Source organism: Nipponia nippon, unplaced genomic scaffold (genome assembly GCF_047370975.1).
Source record: "Nipponia nippon isolate SJK-2023a ecotype South Korea unplaced genomic scaffold, ASM4737097v1 scaffold_6, whole genome shotgun sequence".
NCBI lineage: Eukaryota > Metazoa > Chordata > Aves > Pelecaniformes > Threskiornithidae > Nipponia > Nipponia nippon.
Window position 1 is genome coordinate 75,767,803 of NW_028262380.1, and position 25,001 is coordinate 75,792,803.

The 25,001-nt window shown below is 43.7% G+C and overlaps 1 protein-coding gene across 1 annotated transcript in view; it reads right to left on the reverse strand.

Annotated features, from left to right (window-relative positions):
- The window catches only part of FAT4 (FAT atypical cadherin 4), a 147,477-nt gene extending 123,497 nt beyond the window's left edge, over window positions 1–23,980 (reverse strand). The window contains exon 1 of the mRNA XM_087737872.1: window positions 18,701–23,980. Coding sequence (XP_087593998.1) covers window positions 18,701–23,980 — 5,280 coding nt within the window. The remainder of the gene's footprint in view (window positions 1–18,700) is intronic.
- Window positions 23,981–25,001: the final 1,021 nt, after the last annotated feature.

Sequence of the window (25,001 nt, forward strand, 5' to 3'; positions counted from 1 at the left end):
ACAACTGCATGAAAAAAAGTGTATTATTTTCTTCTTCTTGCCAACATGCATATTCTTACGCTGCTAGGAATGCACATTAAACCCTGGTGAAGAGAGCAGTCTAATATAAAAATAGCACTTAAATTAATCCAAATGCAGACAATTCCATGCACTCTGCCTTGCATTATTACACTTGTCCCAGCCATAACTGAGTGGCTGGATCCACTGTCTACCCGAGTCTCACAAACCTCCATTGCCTTGCAGGCAAAACTTTTTAGGTGCACAGATTTTTAATAAGCTATTATATCATATTCATAAAGGGAACGGATATGGTTTTACTATGCTAGTTATTATTATAATTTTTTTAAAGTTTTACTGTTAAAAATAATTTAGTTTAGCAATTAAGATAGTCTTAAATATCCAATTAGCTATCATACATAATTTCTCCAGAATTAATCCTCTGTATTACAGATGCATCAATCGGTAGTTAAGCAAGTATTAAGTAACTACAACATAACAAGTAGCTCCAAGCTACTTAATCTCTTAAGTGTCAGTGAACAAAGGTGAATGTTTTTCAGCTGACTCATGGAAGTAATCTCACTGCAGATGAAAGCTCTTTAAACACTATTTTTTATTAGATCACTTCTTTTGTGGGTTTACTTGATGAACATCCTTGATTTGAAGTATTTGGTAATTAGTCAGGTCAAGGACAGTGCTGCATTCATTCCTACCCTTTACTCAACTAGAACTGTTTTTTTAATCTAAGCTTTCTTAGACCAAAAATAAAATTATTGCTTTCAAAAGGGTAGTGTGTTTGTCCCATAAATTCTCTAAATAGAATAAATGGATATTAAAATGGTTGTTTAAGTGCTAATTCTAAGTTCAGTCCGAAGTAGGACCTCAGTTATGGGATTAAATTAAGAGAATGAAACAAAATAAAAATACAACATTATTGTGGGAAAAGAAACGTGCTCATTACTGCAACTTGACTGTGTCTTTGATTAACGTAGAGAAGCTCCGCAGTTTCCAACCCTTGTTTTTGTAAGATTTACAGCGTAGGAACGAACCCTTACTTGTGCCACTGTAAGACCAGGCAGAACCTTCAGGAGCAACAAATTATTTCCCCGTTTGTGGCTGAGGCCAGATGCAATACGTGAAACCAAAGAGAGGAGATGCCTGCCCGTGACTAGTAGTCAGGCAGGTAAACACAGAAGAAGAAAGAAATGTTGAACTGATTTAAATAAATAAAAACCTTTGGTTAATTACTTGTCCTCGCGGTAGCCAAACACTCAGGTCTTTTTTGTCTGTGCTCTTTTCATGTCAGCGGGACTGTACACAGTTCCAACCTGGTTACTTCAGACCCTGAACAGAACAGTTATGAATGTACCATATAATGGGATAACAGCTAATGCACATAATCCGCGAGTGACAAAATAGGCCGAGTAAAGGAGATCTTTCTGTTCTGCCTGTAAGAAACTGCAGGGATGCATTGCGCCACTTGCTTACCAAAGAGATGCCAGTGAAGTCTTTCTTAGAAAAAGATCTTTGGTTCTTAAAAATTGCACTACTTCAGCAGTAAACTCACAATGAAAAGAGAACACTCATTTGCATCAGCTTTAAACATCCATGTTCCAGTGCTACAAAGCCTATGGCTGATAAAGTATTCTTTCTCCTTAGCAATAATTGTAATGAAAATGCAAAGATCTGGCAAGATATTTGCTTCTGAAATACTTCTCTATTACCATGGAGAATTTGGAATATCCACCACTGCACTGGAACCAAATGAAGATAAAGGAGCTTGAATGCTACTATTATTGTTAGGATTTCTTTCTTCTTTTTTAAAGGCTCCATGGATTTCAAAGGGATAAGAATTAATCACAGAAATAAATCAAATACTGCTGCCAGTAACAGAGCAGGAAGAAGTGTTAAATAAAAACAACAAATACAAATGACTGCACACTAAAATAAACACACACACACACATATATAATTAACATTTGGAAATTAACAGAAGAGTAAAGTACCCATGGGTGCCGTCAACAACAGAGAAAACTAGAGTACAATAGCAAGAAAAAAGTAGCACCTGTCTTCTAAAGTAAAGGTTTGTTACCTTACTGTTTTTAAGTGATCCTCTCGAGTCAAGGCCTGAGTTCTTACACAAGGCAATGACTTCACTTTGGGCAACCGCTCTGGTACGTAGTTCACAACACCGAGAGCGAGAGGCAGGCAATGGTGGGAACCCTTGGGGCAAGCCTCCTTCACTCCGCAGCATCATTGCCCATGCATGCAGTGAGTTCATGGCCTGCCTGACTTTCCTCCCAAATGATGCTTTGGAGATGTGGGCTACAGGATTCAGAGCCAGGGCAAAGGCAGGGAAAAAGAAATAATAAATAGAGCAAGCAATGATGAGTAGTTGGATCGGGGGGTCCACTTTACCTCTTTCCCTAGGGAAGGCAACATGATATATCACCCCATTTTCTAACACCTTGCCCTGACCACCTCTCTCTCCAGCTCTCCTACGTAATGCAGCAAAGGCTCTCTATGCTCTGCAAAAGGGACATGTGTGTTTATCTGCCTCCCCTGCCAGGGCACTCAATAACCAGGAGCCTTCTGAGCCTAGGGAAAATCACTTTGCAATCAGCCAAGTGCTCATCCTCAGTGACTACTGAAGCCCTGGCTGTGGATGACCTTGACTTCTCCTGGAGCCATGAGATCCAGCTGCATTGCTTCATTCCACTCATTCCTGGATCCCATTATCCACCCAGGCAGGTCTGCATTTGAAATGAGGGAGCAGTTGCACTACTAACTAAATCCTTAGATAACTTTCTTATTTTTTGGCAAGACACAGTTAAAACCTGACTACTACAACATTTCTGGCTTCAAAATAATAGCTATTAAACACAAAGGTTACATTTTTAAAAAGTAAGAACATGGTTTTCTGTTTGATAAAGAAAAACAGAAGCCTCTATTTAAAAAAAAAAAAAAAAGATATAAGGACAGACGACAGAATTTTATAGAAAACAACAACAAAAAAAAAAAGATGAAGGCTCAGTACAGAGAAGATTCTAAAGAAAATGGGGTTATTCTGTGGCTCCAGTTATGTCAAGGATACAGTATGGTGGCCCTTCCCATTGAGAGCAAAGTCCAGCCTTACAGAGGTACCCCTTCCCACCCAAAACAGGCACACAAGAAAGGAACCACGTCTTAGGAGATGCCCAGTCACTACAAACCTATTGAAAGCTTTGATACTAATGTCCAATGCAGGCCACTTTCAGAAAATAAAGCCACTGGGACGACAAAAATTAACACAAACCACCCTGAAGTAGAATTTATGTTCCTCAAAAGAAAGTAAATCCTCAAAATGAGAGACTACCAGACCATCACACCACCCTGCCATCATCCCACCAATGTTTTGGAAAGCCAGGGGAGCCAGACAAAACCTATCAGCCTGTAACACAAACATTCCCTCAAAAGTAAATGTTAGGCTTGGACTTGAAGTTGTAAATTTTTCTGACGACACTATTCACATGCTGTAAGAGACCTAATTCCAACATCCATCAAGGTAAAACTAAATTTCAAATGCTTAGGGGTACGCAAGCTGGAACTTATGAAACTAGCATCAGTTGAGTATAACAACTTAGAGGGAAAATGACTTTTAGGGGACTCAGACGAGAACATTGAGCTGGAAGCTACTGACAGGCATTGACTATGTAAACCCACGATGCCATATTTATAAAGTAGTTTTACAAAGGGTATATCTTTCAAAATATATAAAGTTGCCACATTGAAACTACTCTGCTGTAACTTTCACATCAGTCTACACATAACAGCTGTTAAATGGATTCAAGATCACTACAATGTTACATAAACTTCTGTATTTTAAAAGTTGTGGCAAATCATACAGTTATATCCTACTATTCTTCTACATATGACTGGAGGGGCGGGAAATCACAGCAATTTACAAAGTGCTATCAGCTAGTACAAGGAAAACTCTTCCCCAAAAGACCAAAGTTTCCAGAAAGTAAACCAGGGGTCTTGAGAGAGGTTAAGAACAGAGAAATGATGCAACTAATGTCACTGAACAGAAGCAAAAACTGTGGTGCCCCACAAATCACAGTATTTCCAAAAGGTTTGCAACTATTCCGTACATTGGACTGTTCGTTGCATCCAATTCAGACAAGATCCATCAGCCCTCTTACTGTCCCGTTCCCTCCTGAGTGCACCTCTAATCTGCAGGCTCCAATATGCGAAGGAGGCATTCTTAAATAATTTGGAAGATTTGCATGATGTAAAAGCAAATAATTTCCTAAAGCACAGCAGAAGCTCAGCTGTCCTCCCACTATCCCTCTAGATAAAAATCAAATTGCAGTTTAGAGAGACAAATAAGATAAATATTTTGATATAACAAATCTCAAGAACACATTTTACAAAACCATATGCTTTTTATGTATTACTGTAGTTTGAAAATGTAATTTCAACAGAGTTGAATTTGACCCAGGTAGAAGAAATACTGAATAGTATGTAGACTTCATTCAAGAGATGCTTAATTACACGTTTCAGCATGCTACAATCATTGCTGGCAGTCACCGACAACATGGAGTTACAAGTGGAACATGACAGCCATTGCCAACTGCATTAGATAGGGTTCCTTACCATTCCCTTATTTTAAAACAAATTCCTCATTTCCCCAGAGGACACCAATGAAAAAATTCACACGTTCACAGAGGGCATGTCTCAAGCCTCATTACTTTTCCCTAGGCATTTAGAAACATCAAGCCAGAGCAATGCCATTTGGCTTAGAATTGGTAATAACTTACCAAACAACCGCTTTTGAACTCCAGTGTTGCAACACACGTAAAAACAACTGTTGGTAAATCATTCAATATAGGTGATACTTTATCTACAACCCAGGGAGAATGACAGCTTTTTTCTCTCCAGAAAACACCGAATGACTTGGAGCATACATTATTATATTCAGATCTTGACAGCTATCACATGGAAATTAATGTTTCTGGCTATATATAGTATATTGTGAAATATTTGGCTGTGTTTCTATTGTGCACAACAACAACAACTCCAACTGCCTCATTTCTACATTCTTTTATAAGCATTTTATATGCTCGGTGGGAGGGACAGAAAAAGAACTTAGTTAATCATTAAGTTTTTTCTTTCTAAAAGCAAGCCATGCTGACTGTCCCAATTAATCAACGTCTGTGGGAGTTGCAAAGGAAATCTAATGCACCGTTTCTGTTTCAGAATCCTTTATTCTAAACACCAGACTTCTGGTTTTTAAATTAAGAAATACACAGACAGTTAGGTATGTTATAATCATATTAAAATACATTTTGAAGTGGTGGGGAAAGACTATCTTTCAGCCTACTAAAAGCAATTCTTTCTTTTCAATACAACTTTCTTGAATGAAAATTAAAAAACTATTAATAAACTGAATTGCTTCTAAAGAGAAGATTGCCACATAAACTTGGTTAAATGTTTATGAACCATGGAATACACAGCCTATTTCATACCCTTCCATCTGCAGGTGAACTTGGGGGCCATAGGAAGGTACATCTGTTGCACCTACCTGCTCTTAAGCATGCTATAAGCATTTGCTGGTCACTATTCCCGATGTAAACAGAAACCCGCATCTACTATGGGATTTACTACCCAAATTTAGCCAAATCTCAAATACAGTGGCTTACTTTAAGCAAGGCAGACAGGTCCCAGCATGGACACTTTGGGAGGTTGAGTCTCCAACCCCGTGATAGATGGGCATGTTCCCCTTCTTGATTGCCTCTGAAGGACAGTCTCTGGGGGATCTATTGTCCTTCCCTGAGGAGATACTGGAAGCCCCGACAAGTGGCTTATTAAGTCTTACAAAGCTGAAGTTACATGCTCTGAATTCAACTGTAAGCGCTAGATGCATCTGGAGAGCCAAATGAAGAAATACCGCAATCATAACGTTATAGTCCCCACATTAAGCAAATACTGAGAGAGAAAACTTGCAGAGGATGAGAGCTTGCAGGCGACTCCAAAACTCACCACCACTTCAACTGAAAGGACTGCTGGTCCTCACAGCAGTAAAAGAGGAAAATAGCTCCATTCAAATTGCCTTTGGTGAAGTCCTTCTCTGCAATGCACACTTAAATGTTTGTCAAGGATTTCCCATTTTAGTGAGCAGCCCATTTTATTTTACATAGGAAATATTTTATTTTCCTGTAAATTGGGAGGTGGCCTACAAGAAGTCTTGGTGCTATCAGAAGGTCAAATTCTGTTACCCTTACACTAGTAGTCCTTCTGGTCTCCAAGGAACTAACCACAGGAGAGAGAAACAACAGAATTAGTTAGGTCTTTATGCTTGCATGTGCTCAAGTTTCTCAACAACTACATTTGCTAAGCCTACATCTTCCCCCCCATAAAGAACCATTCTTATTCCCAAGAAATAGTACTTTAAATAATATTTTCATTAAGATAAAACCCGTAAAATTATGTAGCTGGGTGTATCAACACAACCCTTCCTAGTGCTGTCATTTTCTTGTTGTTGGTTTTTTTGGTTTTGTTTTGTTTTTTAACTCCTGTTCTTTGCTTTTGCTAAGTGCAAGCAGCTATTAGTAGCTGGAATAGATGTGGTATGTGTACAATTTTTCGGCTGTTCACATGCCCCCACTGAACTACTTTAGATGGCTTCTTCATTCTTTTTGCCAGTCTATGTAAACATTGCGTACCTGCCCCCTGACTTAGGTCAGATAAGGCACCTAATTTTCGTCTTTTTAAAACTACACCACAACAGAAAGCACTCTAAATTAATACTAGATAAAGCTCCCCTTTATTTTTAAATTACATGAACAGCGAGCAATGCATTTGTTTACAAATGAATTTCTAGAGTTTAATTGACTTCTCAACAGAGGCTCCTACAAAACTGTTCTCCATTAAGTTGCCCTGTAGCCCACTTTGCACTATAATTTATCGCTGCTTCTTTTCCTTGGAGTACTGTGCTAATACCATTGTCTTATATTCCTTTTTACGGAGCTACATCCATGTAAAGTGCCTAATTATAGACTGCAGAATGCCTTGATTTCCTTATTTCCTTGGCAAAGGCAAGTTTTTTGTTAGATGTTTACTATTTACCCTGTGTCACTTTCAATATAGATTTTAATTTACACAAATAGAAGGTCGGTCTTATTTACTCGGGGCCTCATTTTCTGCTTAGTTATACCAATGTAAATGAAGAGTAATTTAATTAAATAAAATGTAGTTACAGTGATGGAAAATTAGCATAAGTCAAAGAAAAGCCAGTCCACTGTTAGTAATAATTTCTTTTATAAATTCCAGATTGTCATGCTCATACATCCTTTACAGAGCCAAAGCTGTAATAACAATGATACATTTTCATGGAAAAAAAGTAGCATTTTCCTGCTCACACAAAGGGTTTGTTTTGGCTTTGGTTTTTTTTTTTTCAGAGGGAATGTAGCTGGGCTGCATTTATTTTCCTGTTCGTATAGTAGTAGCCACCATTAATAATCAGAATATTATGATGTATTTATAGAAGAGACTGTTTGCACATGCAAGACCTCAAGGCATCAAAAAAGCATATTCATTTTTATAAGCACTGAATCTCAGAATGAAAGACTGTCTCCTTCCATCAGTTTTGGGCAGCTTGGCTGCACCAAAAAAAAATAGTATTTCAATGTCTGTTTTAAAAACATATACATATGGGGTGACCAAGGAAGGAGAGAAAGAGCATTTAGAAGACAATAGACCAAAATAGCACTGTTTTGGATGAAGTTTGGTCTTAGTTATTTACAGTATACCATTAGGAGCATGGCTTTGCAACTAGATTTTTAATATATTAGTTTCTATGAAAAACAACTGCAATAGCTCAACTTAATGACTGCAAATTGAAGAAGATATTCAAAATGAAATTTATTTGCCCTAGCATGAAGTCTCAAGTACCATCTTTCATGCTTACCAGCAAGAACATCCTGCAGATTTCCAGCTGACATGAGCAGGAGAACGTTACTGCCATCATTTAAAAACCAAGAATCTTTCTTAAGGCCTTCTAATGAAATTGCCTGTTTAAGACTTAGCTTTAAAGAGATGGAGAAAAAAAGGTCTTGCTTCTACTCCCTTCTCCTCAGCCCTGCCCTGATGGATGGGGTTGCTCATGGGTGTAACAGATCCAACAGACTTGGAACAACCACTATGTCTGGTGACAACGATTTATTTCTGCAAGCAACTTTAAAGTTCAGACATACCATTTTTAGATAGCGGCGACCAGTTAATTTCTACAACAATAAATAACAAATGCTAAGAAGAACTGGACTTTGCTCAGATTAAGAGTATGTGGGACTTGCTCTTCCCTTACGAGGTCCCTTACACATCCCTGTCCTGCCGTGGCTTGGCTTCCTCCTCTGCCAAACAAACTGCAGACAGACCTAGGCACTACCTCATCGGAGGACAAGACATTATTTATACATATGTGCATATACACACATATGTACATGTTTATATATACACACACACATGACAAAGCATGTGCAATAAACAAATAATCATGGTAACAGACATGAAGGGGCCATGAAGAGGAGAGCTAGCATTGAGGCTGGTTTTGAGCAGAGGCGGCCACATGCTTTTAAGGCTTCTCAGTCCAATTTCTAGGAGCTACTTTCAGCAATGCATCAGGATTTTTTTATTAGCAGATAAGAACCGAAGGCCGGACAGCATGACATAAATCCCTGAGGACACATTATTGTTCATTTGTTACAGAAACCTAAAAGGAGGGCTTAGCTCCAGCCTTTGGCATCCTACCGAGTAGGAGTATTGAATTTATACAACTCCTTTCCTACACTGTAAAATGTATTAAAATAAACATACTCATGGAGTCGTCTTCCTGCCCTCTTACCCCTCTCTCACACACAAACTCAAAACAGTACCGAGCAGAATAAAAAAAAAAAAAAATAACAAGAAAACAAAAAAAAACAAAAAAACAATAAGAGACACCTTTATCAGCCTCAGCCATCTGTGTTCCTTTAGTCTGATCCAAGTATTTTGGCAGGCATGTGCGCAGCTTGCTCCTACCCAATATCATCCTGCCCTGCAAGAAAAAGTCCACTCCCACTTCCTCCCCGCTCCGCCAGCACGCGGGTCAAGCGGCGTTCTCAGTCTGTCGATTGCAGAGCTTGAAATAATAAGGTATCAGTGCTAATGTTTAATTAATTACGATCTCAACACGATCGCTTAACCTTATTCGGAGTAACTGCAACCCTACTTGATAACACGGCATGGAGAAATAAACATGATAAAAACGCATGCAACTTTCAGTGGTGACCATAGGAATATTTGGAGTTAAGAAATTTATACGTAAAAATAAAATAAAACAAGCTGACTCCTCGAAAGTTAGACATGCAGGAGTTAAAGGTGCTGTTAGAGAGAGAAAACAGTGGAAAGAAAACCTCTACTTCATGTAAGATCACCACTGCCATAAATTAGTTTCCAGACAATCTGACATAACCCTACTGGGGTTAGAATCTGGATTTTCATTAATTTGTTCACTGAAATCATAAAGGTTCAAATTCTTTTCTCAAAGCAGACAGGCATAAAAACTTTATTAGGCAACTTTCAAAGGGAATAGAATCGTGCTCAGAAAAAAAGTCATTTAAATACACACAAACAAAAATGCAGGTCTCAAAAGAATAAGAGCGCAATAAACTACTGAGTTTGCCTTCTGTTTCTAAACAGCCTTGTAGTTGCAACATGTCTTCATACTTCAGACAGCATGACATTTTGATGGATTAAAAAGATTTGTTGTATTGAAGCAAATAAAGAACATGGAATGGGGAAAAGCACCAGGAAACCTGAAGCGTAATATTATAGAAGAAAACCCCTATGGAAAATTCAAGCTTTAAGCACATATACTACAGATGTGTACCATAGCTCAAGCGTCTTATTTATACCTCTGAACTATTTCAATAGAGTTCTCTTCATTTATCAAAAATGATCCAAAAAGGAGTTGACATGAAAAGCCCTCAACTTAGTTTTCTCTCTAGCTCTCCAAGGAACACTTTATCTCCTAGTACGCTGCAAGGGAAACATAATCACATATTTTCCCATACACAGTGCCTGTGGCAAACCCACACCTCTAGCTTAAAGTTTTAAGTAGTGCTTTTTCTATCTTAATATATATATATGCCCCATGAAGTGAACTTGTTTTTTTCTCTCCCCAGTTCCTTCAGGATGCAACACATCAAATTCTTGGTTTGATAGCCAATTGCTATTGCTGAATTTATTTCAGCACTATCTAGTGTTGGATGCTATTTAAATTAATTTGGTCCAAGCAGGATATAAATTCTGTACATAGCTTAAAAAGAAGACTACATATTTGGATAGGTGAAACATCATATACACATTCTTAGAATTAATAGTCTTCTCCTGGATTATATTTCAAGAAATGTCACAGCTACCAAAAATAAAGTTTTTGCCTAAAAACCCAAAGGAAAAAAAAAAGTCAGAGCTGAGGTTACTGGAGACATACTGCAGCACAGCACAGGCACACGCGTGCTAAACCAAACACAACGCACAACGACTTTTGTCTGAACCTTCATGACCTATCTTGTATCACAGGTATGACGGAAGAAACAAGTGCATCCTTCTTATTTCCCTTCTGAAGGTCCTAGAAACTAACACAAAGAGTCACACTGCCACGCTTCCCTCGCCTTTTACACGCTTCTTCACTTGTAATGGCAAGTTGAGGCTTGACTCCTGCTTGGGAGCAGTCCAGATAGGTGCCTGATGAGAACTGGAAACAGTACAGGCAGATCCTACAGAGAAAGCTACAGTGTTGCTTGACCCAGTTTGGTTGTTTTCCAAGCACATCCTACTGAGCGGCTCAAGAGAGAATTATTTTGGCACACGCACATACATGCGTATTTAGAAGAGCATAGCTAGCCACGCGGCTGGAAAATGCAGGTATGTGAAATCAAGAAAGTTAGGATTTTGTGTTAGTGCTGATGATACTTCACATACTGGCCATACGGCACATCTCAAAGCTATTCCTGTTTGTTTCATTTACAGATCTGTGAGAAAAATCGTTTCTTCATGTTTCAGCTCTATTAGAGGATCCAGATCAACTTCATGGGGCCGTTAGGAGGTAGCTTCCCTCACATGGCCACTGCAGGGAACCCAAACTTGGCCAGGGGATGCCACCTCCAGGCATTTGAAGATGCTCTTCTTCAAAAGAAGGAGCCCCCAAAGCTCCTTCCATCTGTCTGAGCCTCAGAGGCGGCTGAATGTTTTCACCACGAGCACGCCTTTCTGTCTGGAGAGCTGGATGTCTGCACGGCTGCGTTAAATATAGTAGAACCCTTATACGCTAATTGAAGATCACTATGTCAATACAAGCAACAGCCTATTAACAGTGTGTATGTGCAAAGACTGCAGAATACGAAATGCTAAGGCAAACGCTTGTTTTCATTACTTTTTGCATAGCTGTTGGCACATAAATTACCACTTCATAATAGGCTCTTTGAAATTCTTTTGCATTAACTAATGCAACTATATGTATTTTTACAGAGCAATCATAGCTATCAGTTTCCATCTGTTCTACTGTCCTTTTGGTATGTTATTGCTCTGAGGAAGTAAACAAAAATAGATCACTACAAAAACAAACCTGGGTGACAGTCTAGACTAAGGGTCTAATTAAAAATGAGATTTATTAGAATAGAGAGAAACATTGTAGTAAAACAAAGACACAGTTTCTCTAACATATCTGGTATTATTCTTGGCAAAGTGAAGTAAGGCTATAAATTTACTGAAACAAATCAGTATGGTACTGATGTACCATACTGATCTGGCATCACTTTTCCTGACTACAAGAATATGTTCGGAAAACTCTTTGTTTTACTTCAATTTTAGTCACCGTAAATTTCTTTTGTAATTAGAACCCGAGAGTGTTAGGGCTTGTCTACACACAAGTTCTGCACAGACACAATTGCATGGTTAAGAAACCAAACTGACTTACCCGTAATGCCACTCCCCAGTCTAGACAGAGTTAAAACAAACTATACCAGTAGACCTATGTCATGCTAAGGGGTTGCTTTGATATAAATTAAACAGGCACCTTGTTATTGGAGGGGTGGGAAGTGGCCCTTGGAGTGGTGGTTCAACAAAAATCCAACCTCTGAAAAGACTCAGACGAGACCATGGAGCCATCTGGAGTCTCCTTCCGTCAGTCAAAAGGGTATGGGCATCCTCTGATGAGATGCAGTCTCAAGGTTCAAGACATGCACAGGAAAGGAAAAGACAATAGCAAAGATTTCAGGAGCCACGGACAATGTAGTCTTACCCCAGTAAAGCTAGTGGTGAGAGCTGGAGACAGCAAGAGGGCAGGCAGGCTTTGGTGACCAACTTCTGCAGTTCTCCTAAATGAAGAGCCACCGATTGCTTCACCTAACACTAACACATGGAAAGAGACCTGCACTCCGGCAGCTCTGGGGGCTATCATTTTACATGGAAAAGGACTCACTTATTAACATCGATAGAACCCAAGAATCATTTAGAGATTTGTATGAAGAATTTAACACTTAGCAAAAATAAGCATATGAAAATTTGCTCTGGTTTCTGGCTATTATTTCTAGTTTTTGCATTAGAGATGTATGAAAAATAATATTTTCCATAATAAAGAATGTTGTTTTTAAAGTCTAGTGACTTTTAACATAAAAATTATGAAGTGACCTCACATGCAAAAATGCCCAGAGGCTGCTGTAATAGCAAAGAAATGAGAAATTCTAGATATTAAGAAAACGTAGCAAGGCAGAATCATTAAAGAAATTAGAGAGGATGAAAAAAGGGACAACTCTGAACCGAAACCCACAAATTGGTTTGGAACAGTTTTCGACATAAGCCACATTCATCTTCCACTCTAGTTCAATGAGAGCTTAGAGATCCCTTTTCAGATGAGTGCAAATGACAGCAATAACTTAAATAATTACACATTCCTCAGAATCAGCAGTATCAGCACTAGGAAGAAAAAAAACGGGCTTTGGAGCTGGGACAAGGCAGCAGATTTTCATTGTTTACTCAAACGTTTCATAAGTAGTTTCCTTTGTCAAGCTACAATTAATGTGCCATGTATCATTAAAGAATAAAACGGTTTATAAATAGTATGAATACAAGGAGTACCCCATTGTTCTTATTTGTACTGGTAAATACGAGACATGCCAGATAAGACTTCTCTGAAGTGGGTTTCTAATTCTCTTACTAAATTTAAAGCCCTCCACCATTAGCCAGCTTGGTTAGAAAAGTAACACCTTCAACGTTTTGCCCCACCAATCCACCCCTTTCCCTCTCTCAAAGGGATGTTAGGTCTAAGCCCCACATCCCTGAAGCGGTACCCAGCCCAAACAAGCACAAAGCATCATCCTCCTATGGCTCGGGCAGCCTCTCCTGCAACGTATTCTGTCATTCACACTTAGCAGCATCTTCCCTTTCTAAGTCAGGTTTCTGGAGCTCTGCACCAGATAGGTGCAATGGCGGAGACAGTTTTTGAGTATCTCCGTCTCACTCCTAGGTCCAGCGAGGACCCGCGGGGTGCGGGAGTGACACAGAGCTAGCTAAGCCACAGGACCTAGGCTGGGCTGAGTCAAAAAGCTCTACATAAACTAGTTACATCATGCGATCATCGTTTTATGGCCATGGCTGCAGTTCACACTGAGTCAAGATGAAATGTCCTATAATTTTCTTTCCAGGAGGAGAGGGTTATTCATTCTGCCTGTCTTCACTAATTCCCAGATCTTTACTATGCCAGCAGTAAGTGCTGTCTAAAATCCTCATAGCTTGCCTGATTAAAGAAAGAACACTTTTTTCCTAGACTATGGCTTTGGGAGATAAAAGCCTCCCCCAACTCGGAAGTCCAAACTTCCCAATAGCGCCAGTTGTGAAATGTAGCACAAGAAGCAGCTACAAATGTACAAATGCAAAAGAAAACTCAGTGCCTCGTGTTTCCCTGAAAATGAAGACAATCACCCCTCCCCTGGAGGGCATGTTAACATTCACAGGTAAAAACTGCTACTAGGATCATCGATCTGCCTCTCCAAGTATTTCCATTTTCAAATCAAGACCCTCACTAAATCTTTCATTTAAAGTTTATCCACTTCCCTCATTTCTACCCTTCTCTCCCTTCCTTGGAAACTATGAACCTATTTAAAGTATATGAAAGATGTTTAACTGAACAAGTAGTTCACCTCCCAAACTGTTAGCCTCTCATTTGCCATACATGACATACATGTTAGTGCCAATGGTCCCTAGCAAACCCACTGCTCCTTTCAAGGAAGCTGTCCACTGAAGGGTTAAACATGCAAAGTAGAGATCCTGTCTAATTCCCTTTAATCCTTAGTAACACAGCACAGAAGATGAGGTATTGTCCCTGGGTTCCTATTATTACTGCCAGCCGAGAAACAGGGTACAACATACGACCACCCAAAATATCCCACAGCGTACGATCATTGTTTCGGGAAGCAGGATGGAATAAAGTCACATGGCTTTCAAGTGATGCCAATATGCATTAGTCATTCTATATTAAATATAAAACCACGATGGTGAAACCCTCAGCCCTGCCTGAAGAGGTTAAAAGAGAATCTATGCTGGAGAGCCAAGAGAAAGGAGCTAAGCAATTGCTGGTCTTTTCTTTCAGCAGAAACACATAAAAAGGTGCAAAAAGGTAAACAGAAAGGCTCCCTTCAGGACACCTGCATTATTTCTTCCTTATCTGAGAAGAACAGTGCAACACCTAACGATTAATACAAGAGGGGAAAAACTAAGACTGATCACAGAACACGTTCACACAACGTCAAATCATCTGGTTTGTCGCTGTCGATTACACAGAAATAGGTTAAAAGTCCAAAATAAAATAAAAAAAAAAAAAGCTTTCAAATTCAATAGTAACTATCCAAAATTACACCACCTCGCTGTAAAATACAATGGAACAAGCACTTCGGATTTCTTTGCAAATCTTGAAGTATGTGTTACTTTGAGCATAAAGCTTTACCTCACACTTGCACTTTTCTGAACACCTGCCACACACACTTTTCTTTCCATATAATAACAACAAGCACAGAAACGTACGCAAATATGAAACCTAGTGCTAAAATAAATAATCCACAAACTGTAACTAAACTGTTCTTTGTTTTCTAAACTCTTTGCTGTTGCTTTACTGAAAAGATAACATAACCCTTCAGTTTCAAGGCATGTCAGCTGCTTTGGGTTCAGAAGGGGATTCGCCACAGTCCTGCTATTGCCTAGCTCTTCCCTTGGCCCCTCTCTTCAGAAAGGGCTCGCGTACAACCTCGGTAGCTATGTAATCAGGGGATCTATAGTCTGATCCTACAGGGCAAACCCCAGGGATGGATGAGAAAGACTGTAAATTTCAGTCGGAACACTGGGTGGATCTTTTCAATATAGTTGATATTATAAAACAAAAAAAAAAAATATTGAGTTTAGTGACAGAATTTAGGAAAAAAAATATCACACCATTTCCTAAGGACAAGAATTGATTCACTTCTAGAGTAAGTAGTTTCACGCAAGCCTGCTCTTCTTTTATACTGCCTGCTGGCTAGACAAAGCCTAGTCACTGTTTCAAAGCTGTAAATAATCTCTATTTCACACCAGGTATCTGCCACCCAAAACCATTCCTAAAGTCTACATTAGACAAAAGATCTATTAACTTTCTTGCTACTGCTGCTCTCTTCATCAGTCTCAGCCAGCAAGTTTAACACTGGGTGGATCTGAGTGCTCAGTGGTTCACTCACATGCCTCGGGGCAATTAAGATGATGTCTGGCATCAGGGCAGAAGGCATAGCAGGCAGCGAAGAAGAATGTAGTTGTTAAGCATATCCTATTACTGTTTTTACCCTCTCTTTAACCATATTCAGAAACAAAACCCAACATACTCTTCATAAGGAAGACAGAAAATACATAATAATCAAGCTTTTTCCCCCACAAAAAAAAAACCCAAAACCTAACAACAGAAAACAAACAAAACTTATATCCAGCTTTATGTTCAGAAAGCTGTCAGGTATAGTCATACCAGACCTATTAGGCTTTGTCTGCATACCTGCATCAATGCTTTACAACTTACTTCTCAAGGGGGAAGCTAAAATCAGTCAGTCTTCATCTTGCCATGTATATACCAAAAAAAGCTGAAGACATTACAGGCAAGAGCTTTTTTGTAGCTTTAGACATTCTACAGGTTCATACACGTTCATTGTCCCTGGTCCATGTTCTAGTTATGCCACCACTCAAGCCATAACCTTAAAAACCAGGACTGGAATAAAACATTAAACCTTCTGAATTACACATTTGATGCAGAAAGACTTTAGCATGAGTGTGCTTTGAGGTGGGTTTCCAAAGATAAAAGAGAGTGTTCACGTACTTGGGTACTGGCTTTTTTTTTTTTTTTTTTTTTTTTTTTTATGAAAGAAGATCAGCAGCAAACTCTAAGACCAAAATGTGTGCACTGCATACATCAAACCAAAACCAAAAAAAGTTGCCATCCAAAAGCAACATGGAAAAAAGCTGCATTGCTTATTCAGCACCCACTGACAGTCAGCTTGCACAAAGAATGTCACTGTAGTAGTTCTTGTTCAAGTGTGGGACAGCAAAAGCCATTCCAGAGAAATTCAGTCAAGAGAAATACTGCATATGCTTATGTTTTTTAAAGTTGATAGCCGATTATAATTTATAATATATTTCTAAGGAAGCACAGTAAGTTAATTACGTTTGGGAGAAGAAGCATTTTAGAAGCTATAATGATACAACCAGTAATATGAAATCCTAGCTCCCAACTATTGCTTTCAATGTTCTTTACAGAATAAAACATTTGCTTTTGATTTCAGGAGTGGTTTGTATTCAACCATGTGAAATTTGTTTAAAGTTTGAATGGTTGTTCTCTTCCCTGCTCTACCAAATATTCACATTAAATACTTCTACAATGTGTGAGACTATTGCAACCATAGGGTGTCCTATGAGTCAAGAAACTCTTCGGTCATGTGGGCAGACTCAAAGTTGAAGGACTGTGATCCAAATACCCACCGACAAAGGCTTAACCCTCAAAACAACTGTCCGTCAAGACAAAATATGATGTAATAATAATAATAATAGAAAAAAGTGATAAAGGTTTAATCTTTTACAAATTACTAGCAGGGGTACAAAGACCTATATAACAGGAATCTTCTCATAAAAATAGCATGAATTATTTAAACCAGCAGCACTACTAGAACAGGTCTTTTTCCAATACGCTACTGCTCTTCAAAACATGATAATCAATAGCACATAGCACAGACACTAAGATGAGCTCTCTCATACGTGCTAAGAAATCTTTGAGTTTGAACAGCACTCAAATTCCCTGCCTAACGATTACTTTGTAGAATACCAGTCACTGCCAGTATAGGAGAGTGAGGTTACATACCTATACAGATCATACTTAAATTACAGTAAAACAACAAAAAAAGTGGCTGCGAAGAGAAAAAGCTACAGCTGCCACATAAGAATTAGAAATACCACATCTGCTAAAATCAAAAAGAAAAAAAACCCCAAACCACCACAGTATCCTTGGTGGCTCAAAACTAAGACATAATTGCCAAGAGGAAGCATGGCAGGGGGTAACGCCTGGGATGCATAGGGCTATGCAATATTGACGTAATACGCTCAGCTGGCGAGGAAAATGCTTGAACCGCTACACATTACCAGCATCCTCTGCTGGTTGACCCACTCAGTAGTGCCAGCCCCAAACTTCCAGGAACTGCAAGTTAAATGGCTCATAGCGAAGTACAGAAGGCAGCTCCAGAAGATGGTGCGACTTAAAACAAACACAAAGCTGCCTTTCACACCAGGCTTCTCAGTATTCCCGCAGCAGACAGCAAGAATGGTGTAAACGATCAGCTCTGTGGCTCAGTTACCAGACAGCGCAAATAAAACATTTGTACTTCACAGATGATGTTTCAAGCCTGCTTTCCACCCTTTGCTCCTCAAGCTAGTCACGCAGAGAACATTTAAAGACCCTTCAGTCAAGGCAAATGGCTTTCTGATAAGGAAAGTTGCCAGATAAAATGTTACACTTCTACCGTCTGTCGAATCCAAGAACAGAAACAAGACCATTTTCATACTCATCAGTGAGGCTAAAGAAGTAACCTAAATTGGAGATGCATGAGGAGACCTATCTGAGGGACTTAACCAGGCAGAGACACCAAGCACATCCAAGACTGGAGACACTAGATGAGCTGCTCAGAGAGCAATCCCCTACTGGCCAGTTCTCAGACAAATACTGACACGATGACTGTAGTGAAAGAAGTTCAGTTATAATTCACATAGGAATAGAAAGACTTAAAATAATTGACTGCTAAAATGAAAAGGCATGCAAAACTCCAAAATGCCCATGATTAAAGCTTTTAGCACCTAAAGTACTTAGTACCTAAAATGTATTTGACCAACATTGTGGCTACAGTATCCAAATTTAAGCTCTACACCCAAGCCTCTACCAAACTCCTAGAGGCGGCTTTGAGGAAAACAGTTTGAGGCATACTAATTGAAAGGTTATCTTTAACTAATGAATCAGCAGACTTTGCTTTCAGGTCTTCTGCTGTGCACTACCATCTGTAAAACAGCTAAGAACAAATACACAAAATGGCTCACTTAGAAACCAAACAGGTAAGTAATTACTGAATAAAAGCTTTACCTCTGCTCGTTGCGTGCGGGGCAAAACAGATGACTTTTCAATGGCGTAAACATCCACCAAGTAGAGACGCGCTCCTTGCTCCCTGTCCAAAATGGCAGCAGTCTGGATGACACCAGTATGGCGCCCGATGGTGAAGAGGCGCCCGAGACTCTTATCTTCGCATCGGACAGACACGATGTAATATTCCACCTGAGCTTCAGAGCCCCGCGGACTTGCCGCTTCAATAGATATCACGTTTGTCCCAATAGGCTCGCCTTCTTTTAAGATGGTTATGTATTTCGGCTGAGTGAAGACAGGCCCATCGACCCCTTGCAGAATTACAGTCATCTCAGTGGTGGATTTTCTCCTTTCAGGGCCAAGATCTGTGGCAGAAACTATGAGATTGTATATGAGCTGAGAAGGCACCAAAGCTGACGCTACTCTTAAATCTCCACTATAGCGATCCACAATGAAGGTTTCGGTATCTCCATTGATTATTTCATATTCCACTTCTCCGTTGGCGCCCTCGTCAGGATCTGCAGCAATAATTGTCGTTAGGATTGAACCAATCACAACCGAGGGGTCTGCTGCAAGAGCGTTTTGTGATATGAACACGGGAACATTGTCATTTTGATCCGTTACCAAAATGGTCACATTCTTCAAAGCAAATCGTCTGGACTCTACAGGAACAGCCTGATCGGTGGCTTTGACTGTTAACTCAAAGAGATTAGCAAACTCACGATCTATTTCAGCATTGGTAAATATTGTCCCTCTCACTTCATCTATACGGAAATGATTACCCCTTGGCATCTGTTGAATGATGGTATACGTTAGCTGCCCATTAATATCCGCATCTGGATCATGAGCAGTCACGGAAATGACAGAGCTACCAACAGGAACGTTCTCAACAATAGATTTAAAGATGTCCCCCGGCGGAAAATTAGGAGGGTTGTCATTAAAATCCCTAACGTGTATTACCACTGACATTGTAGATGACTGTGGTGGCCTTCCTTGGTCTTTTGCTGTTATATTTAGCTTATACAGAGATTGTGTCTCAAAGTCCAGTTTTTTTGCAAGAAAAATACTACCGGTGTTGGGACTGATGCTAAAAGTCCCATGATTGTTTGTCCCCGTAATGCTGTAGTGGAGGTCAGCATTGTCACCTGAATCGGAATCAGTAGCAGTGACAGATGACACAAGTTCACCAACTCTCATATTTTCCAAGACATCCACTAACAAGGTTGATTTAGGGAAGGAAGGACTGTTGTCATTTTCATCCAATACATCAATGCTCAACATGCAAGTTGAACTTAGGGAAACCACTCCAGAGTCTACTGCTTGGATGACAAGCGAATACGACGCAGTAGCTTCATGATCTAGTTTGCCTACTAAGGTCACTTGGCCTGTGCTACTATCTATTGCAAACTGTTTTTCTTCATTTCCCTTGATTACAGAGTAGTGAATCAATCCATTAACCCCTTCATCAACATCCGAGGCAGAAACTCTCAGAACCTGTGTCAGATTCGCTGCCAATTCTGATATAGTAGCTTGGTAGAGATCTTTCAGAAACTTGGGGGTATTATCATTGATGTCTTTCATGTAGATTTGTACAGTTGCCTGATCCTTTAGAGGCTTTGGCAACCCCTGATCTGTCGCTATTACTGTGAGACTAAATACTGCAGCTCCCCTTTGTCTCATAAGAGCTTCTCTGTCAAACTGATGAGTGCTTCTTATTTCCCCAGTTACTGTGTTCAGCTCAAAGTCTGGCTGCATATGCTCAAATGAATACCTGACTTCACCATTTGGCCCAAAGTCTTTATCTACAGCATTTATTTTACCTACATACGATCCACCTCTCTGTTCCTCTTCAAAATAAAATACATAGTTGGTACTGTTGAACAGGGGCCTGTTATCATTTACATCCTCCAGAATGACAGTGACATTCACAGTAGCATTGAGTGGTTCTACTGCTCTATCAGAGGCAACAACCAGTAAAATATATCTCTCTTGAAGCTCACGGTCCAGTTCACTCTTTATATACAGCTGACCATCTGGGAATATGCCAAAGGCATCCCCAGTATTTCCTTCAATTATACTATAAGCTATTTCACCATTCACTCCCGAGTCTTTGTCGGAAGCCTGCACCTTAAAGAACCTGGAATTCACAGGCTCTGACTCCAGAATAGTAATTTCATAGGAAAGCTGGTCAAACACAGGCGGGTTATCATTTACATCATGGACAGAGACAGTCAGGATAAAGTTAGAGGACAGCTGCGGCACCCCCATATCCGAGGCCAGAATTTCAACCTGGTAAGACCCAGCATTTATGTCAAGTGGCCCTATTAAGCTTATGGCACCTGTTTGTTCATTGATTGAAAACAAGCCCTTTGGGTTTTGCTTAAGGCTGTAAAGGACCATGCCATTAACACCTTCATCAGGGTCAAGAGCTTTGGCCTGGAATATGGTATGCCCAGCTTTCCAGTTTTCAACCACATTTACACTTTCCACCGCATGAATAAAGTGTGGGGAATTGTCATTTAAATCTTTGACAGTTATATTGACCATAGCATCTCCAGTTATCGCCCCACCACTAGCAACCACCTTCAGCTGGTAGAATGCTTGCTCCTCCCTGTCAATAATACTGGCTGTGGTGATCTGCCCCGTCATTCTGTTGATGGCAAACATGCCCCTTTGGTCACCTGTCGTAATAAGGTAACTGATGTTGGTGTTGAGGTCCATGGTGGAAGCAAAAACAGTACCTACGTGATAACCTAGGGCAACATTTTCAAAGACAACAAAACTGTACATGCCCTGGCTGAAAACAGGTGGATTGTCCTGGGTGTCCAAGACAGTGATGGTGACAATGGCTTGGTTCTGCGACTGAAGGTGGCCACCATCAGTGGCCACAATCTGCAGCTGGTAAGCAGTTTTCTCCTCCCTGTCAAGGGCTATTTTGGTTGTGATGACCCCTGTCTGGCCATGGACCTGAAACCTGGAGGTGTCTCCAGCTGAGATGCTGTACTTGACCGTCCCATTGGGTCCCAGATCAGGGTCTGTGGCAGACACTGTGGTCACATAGGTTCCAGCCGGCTCATTTTCTTGGATATGGGCAAAATACTGAACGGGGTAAAACACAGGGCTATTGTCATTCACATCCAGGAGACTCACATTAACTCGGGCTATCGAAGAAAGGGGAGGAGAGCCTAAATCAGTGGCCAGGACCTGCAGAGAGAAGTGAGCCTGCTCCTCCCGGTCCAGCTGCGAGATGGTGCTGAGCTTGCCCGACACAGGATCCAAGCGAAAGATGCGTCGAGGGGTCACTGAGGAGGGGCCAACCACTGCCAGCGCCGGCTCAGCTTCCTGCAGGGAGAAGCGGACAGTCCCATTGTCCCCCAGGTCCCCATCTGTGGCACTCAGGACCAGCAGCTCAGTTCCTGATGGGGAGTTTTCAGCCAGGGACACCTGGTAGCCCTCAGGTTGACTGAAGCGAGGTTTGTTGTCATTGACATCCAGGATGGTCACCACCAGCTGTGCGTAGGAGAACTTGGGCTGCACCCCCTGGTCGCGAGCACTGATGTTGAGCACCACCTGAGAAGCAGTCTCCCGGTCCAGCCCACTGGAGATGGACGTGCCCGCAACGTGCCCGGCGGTGCCACCCTCGGGGCCAGCCGTGGTGACCAGCCCGCTGTGCTCGCTAATGCGAAACCAGCCAAGCTCGTTTCCCGAGACGATGCTGTATTTGAGGTTGGCGTTGAGGCCCGAGTCACGGTCTGTGGCACTCAGACCCCGCACGTAGCTGCCCAGGGGCACCTCCTCACTGATGTTCACCCTGTAGACCGACTGCCCGAAGACAGGGGGGTGGTCGTTAATGTCATTCACAAAGATCACCAGGCTAGCTACCGACGAGCGGCTCACGGGAGCCGCCACCGCCCCATCAGGGGAAAGGGAAGAAGTGGGGGAGCCCGGGGGTGGCGGCAGGGCCCCATAGTTATCAGCCACCGCCACCGTAAGGTTATAGGCTGGGATGCGCTCCCGGTCCAACGCGGCTGCTACCTTTATAAGGCTGAGGTTGGGTACCTTACTGCTGTGCACCTCAAAGTGCCGCTGCTCGTTTCCCGCCAGGATAGAGACAGAGATGTTCCCGTTGGCCGCAGGGGAGTCGGCATCGCTCACCGTCAGCAGGGCCACCACTGTGCCAGGGGCTGCGTTCTCATCCACGGAGGCAAAGCGGGAGGTGGCCGGGAAATAACGAAACTTCACCCGGGGCTCGTTGTCATTGACGTCGAGCAGTCGGATGAGGGCCTCAGCCCGGCCGCTCAGCGCCGGCACCCCTCGGTCCATGGCCTGCACTGTCAGTGAGTACTGCTGTCGCACCTCATAGTCCAAGCGCTCCCGGATGCGGATCACCCCGCTCTCAGGGTCCACCTCAAATGGGAGGCTGCCAGCCCCCTCCCCACCACCACCACCATCGCCTCCTTCCAGGCGGTAGCGGATGTCAGCATTGGTCCCTTCATCAGCATCAGCTGCAGCCACCTGGAGAACACTGGCCCCAACAGGCGCATCCTCAGGCACTCGTGCCTGGTAAAGAGTCTGGCTGAAGATGGGTGGGTTGTCATTGATGTCCTGGACGGTGACGTTGACCTGAAGGTAGCCCCGCCGACGGGGCTCACCCTTGTCCTCCACTTGCACCAACAGCTGGTAGGTGGGGGTGGCCTCCCGGTCCAGCCCACCCCGGGAAACCAGGTGCAAGAAAGCTCCTTCACCGCTGGGGTTGAGGGTGATGTTGAGCCGGAAACGCCCCTCCTCGTTGCCGGCCACGATGCGATAGGAGCCGTGGTCTACGCCATTAGTGCCGCTGTCGGCATCGGTGGCCGTGTCCAGGATAAGCTGGCGCCCGCTGCCCGTGTCCTCCTTGAAAGTCACCACGATGGAGGGGTCGGGGAAGACGGGCGCGTTGTCGTTGAGGTCGAGCACCAGGACCCGCACCTCGCTGGGGTAGGTGGGCTGGCTGGAGAGCACCACCAGGTCCACCACGTCGCTGGCCAGGCTCTCGCGGTCGATGGTGGCCCGGGTGTGCAGGGCACCCGAGGTGGCGTTGATGGAGAAGAGGGCATGGTGCTCGCTCAGGCGGTAGGTGAAGCCGGGGCGGGTGGCGATGGTGCCCACCCAGGTACCGGGCGGCTGCTCCTCCAGCACCTGGAAGACCTGGCGGGGCTCCGCGGCGGCGCCCAGCGGCAGCAGCAGCAGCAACAGCAGCGGCGGCGGCGGCGGGGCCCCGCGGACGGCGGGGGGGCGGCCCATGGCGCCCCGGGGGGGGCAGCGCCCCGAGGCGGGGACCCGGCGCCGCCGCTCTCAGCCGCGCCCCCCGGGGGTCCGGCTCCCCCCGCAGCCGCCCCGACCGCTCCCGCTTCCCTCCCTCTCTCTCTCCTCACCCACGGAGGCTCCGCTCGCCCTGCCCCGCCACGGGCGGGAGCAGACCCGCCGCCGCGCCGCGCTCACGGGGCGCTCCGCTGCTGCTGCCGCCGCCGCTCCTCCCGCCGCCGCCGCCGCTCCGGGGCTGGGGGGCGGCCGGGGGCGCCGCGCCGCATCGCCGCTCAGCAGCCGCCGTCGCTACCGCCGGGCGCCCCGCTCTCCGCCGCTCCTCAGCGGCAGCCAGCCCGCCACCATGCCCGGGCGCTCACCGGCGATGCGGGTCGCCGCCGGGTTTGTAATCCAGGGCCGCGGCGCTGCTCCCCGCCGCCGCCGCCGCCGCCGCCCGGCCCCAACTTCGCCCGGCGCTCATTGATCCCTTCCCTCTTGACGCCCGGGGCCGGCTCCCCCCCCGGCCTCCCATTGGCCGCCCCGCCCACCGCCGCCCCGCCCACCGCCCCGCCCCGCGGGGGCCCCACCGCCCCGCGCACCTGGGGGCGCCCCGCTCCCCGCGCCCGGGCCGGGCCGGGGGGGGGGGGGGGGGCGCCCCGGGAGGCAGGCGGAGCTCCCCGCCGGGAGGCCCTCGTCGTTGCGTGGGGTGGGGAGGGAGCCGGGGCGGCGGGGATCCCCCCCCACCTCCCCGGTCGGGCTGGGGCGGGGCGCCTGCCCCGCACACCGAGAGACGTGGCGGCGAGCGCCGCGTCTTACTTTTAAAGCAGTTCTTTGAAGGAACTTAAGGGCTGCGCGGCGGCCGAGGCGCGTTATCCCCGGGAAAGATGCTCCGCCGGGCAGCGATCAACTTTCCAGGGACGCGTAGCGTGAGCGGCAGCCCCGGGCCCCGCCGCCGCCGCCGCCGCCGCCCTCCAAGCGCGGGCCGGGAGCGCCCTCTGCCGCCCCGCGTCCCGCCGGCAAC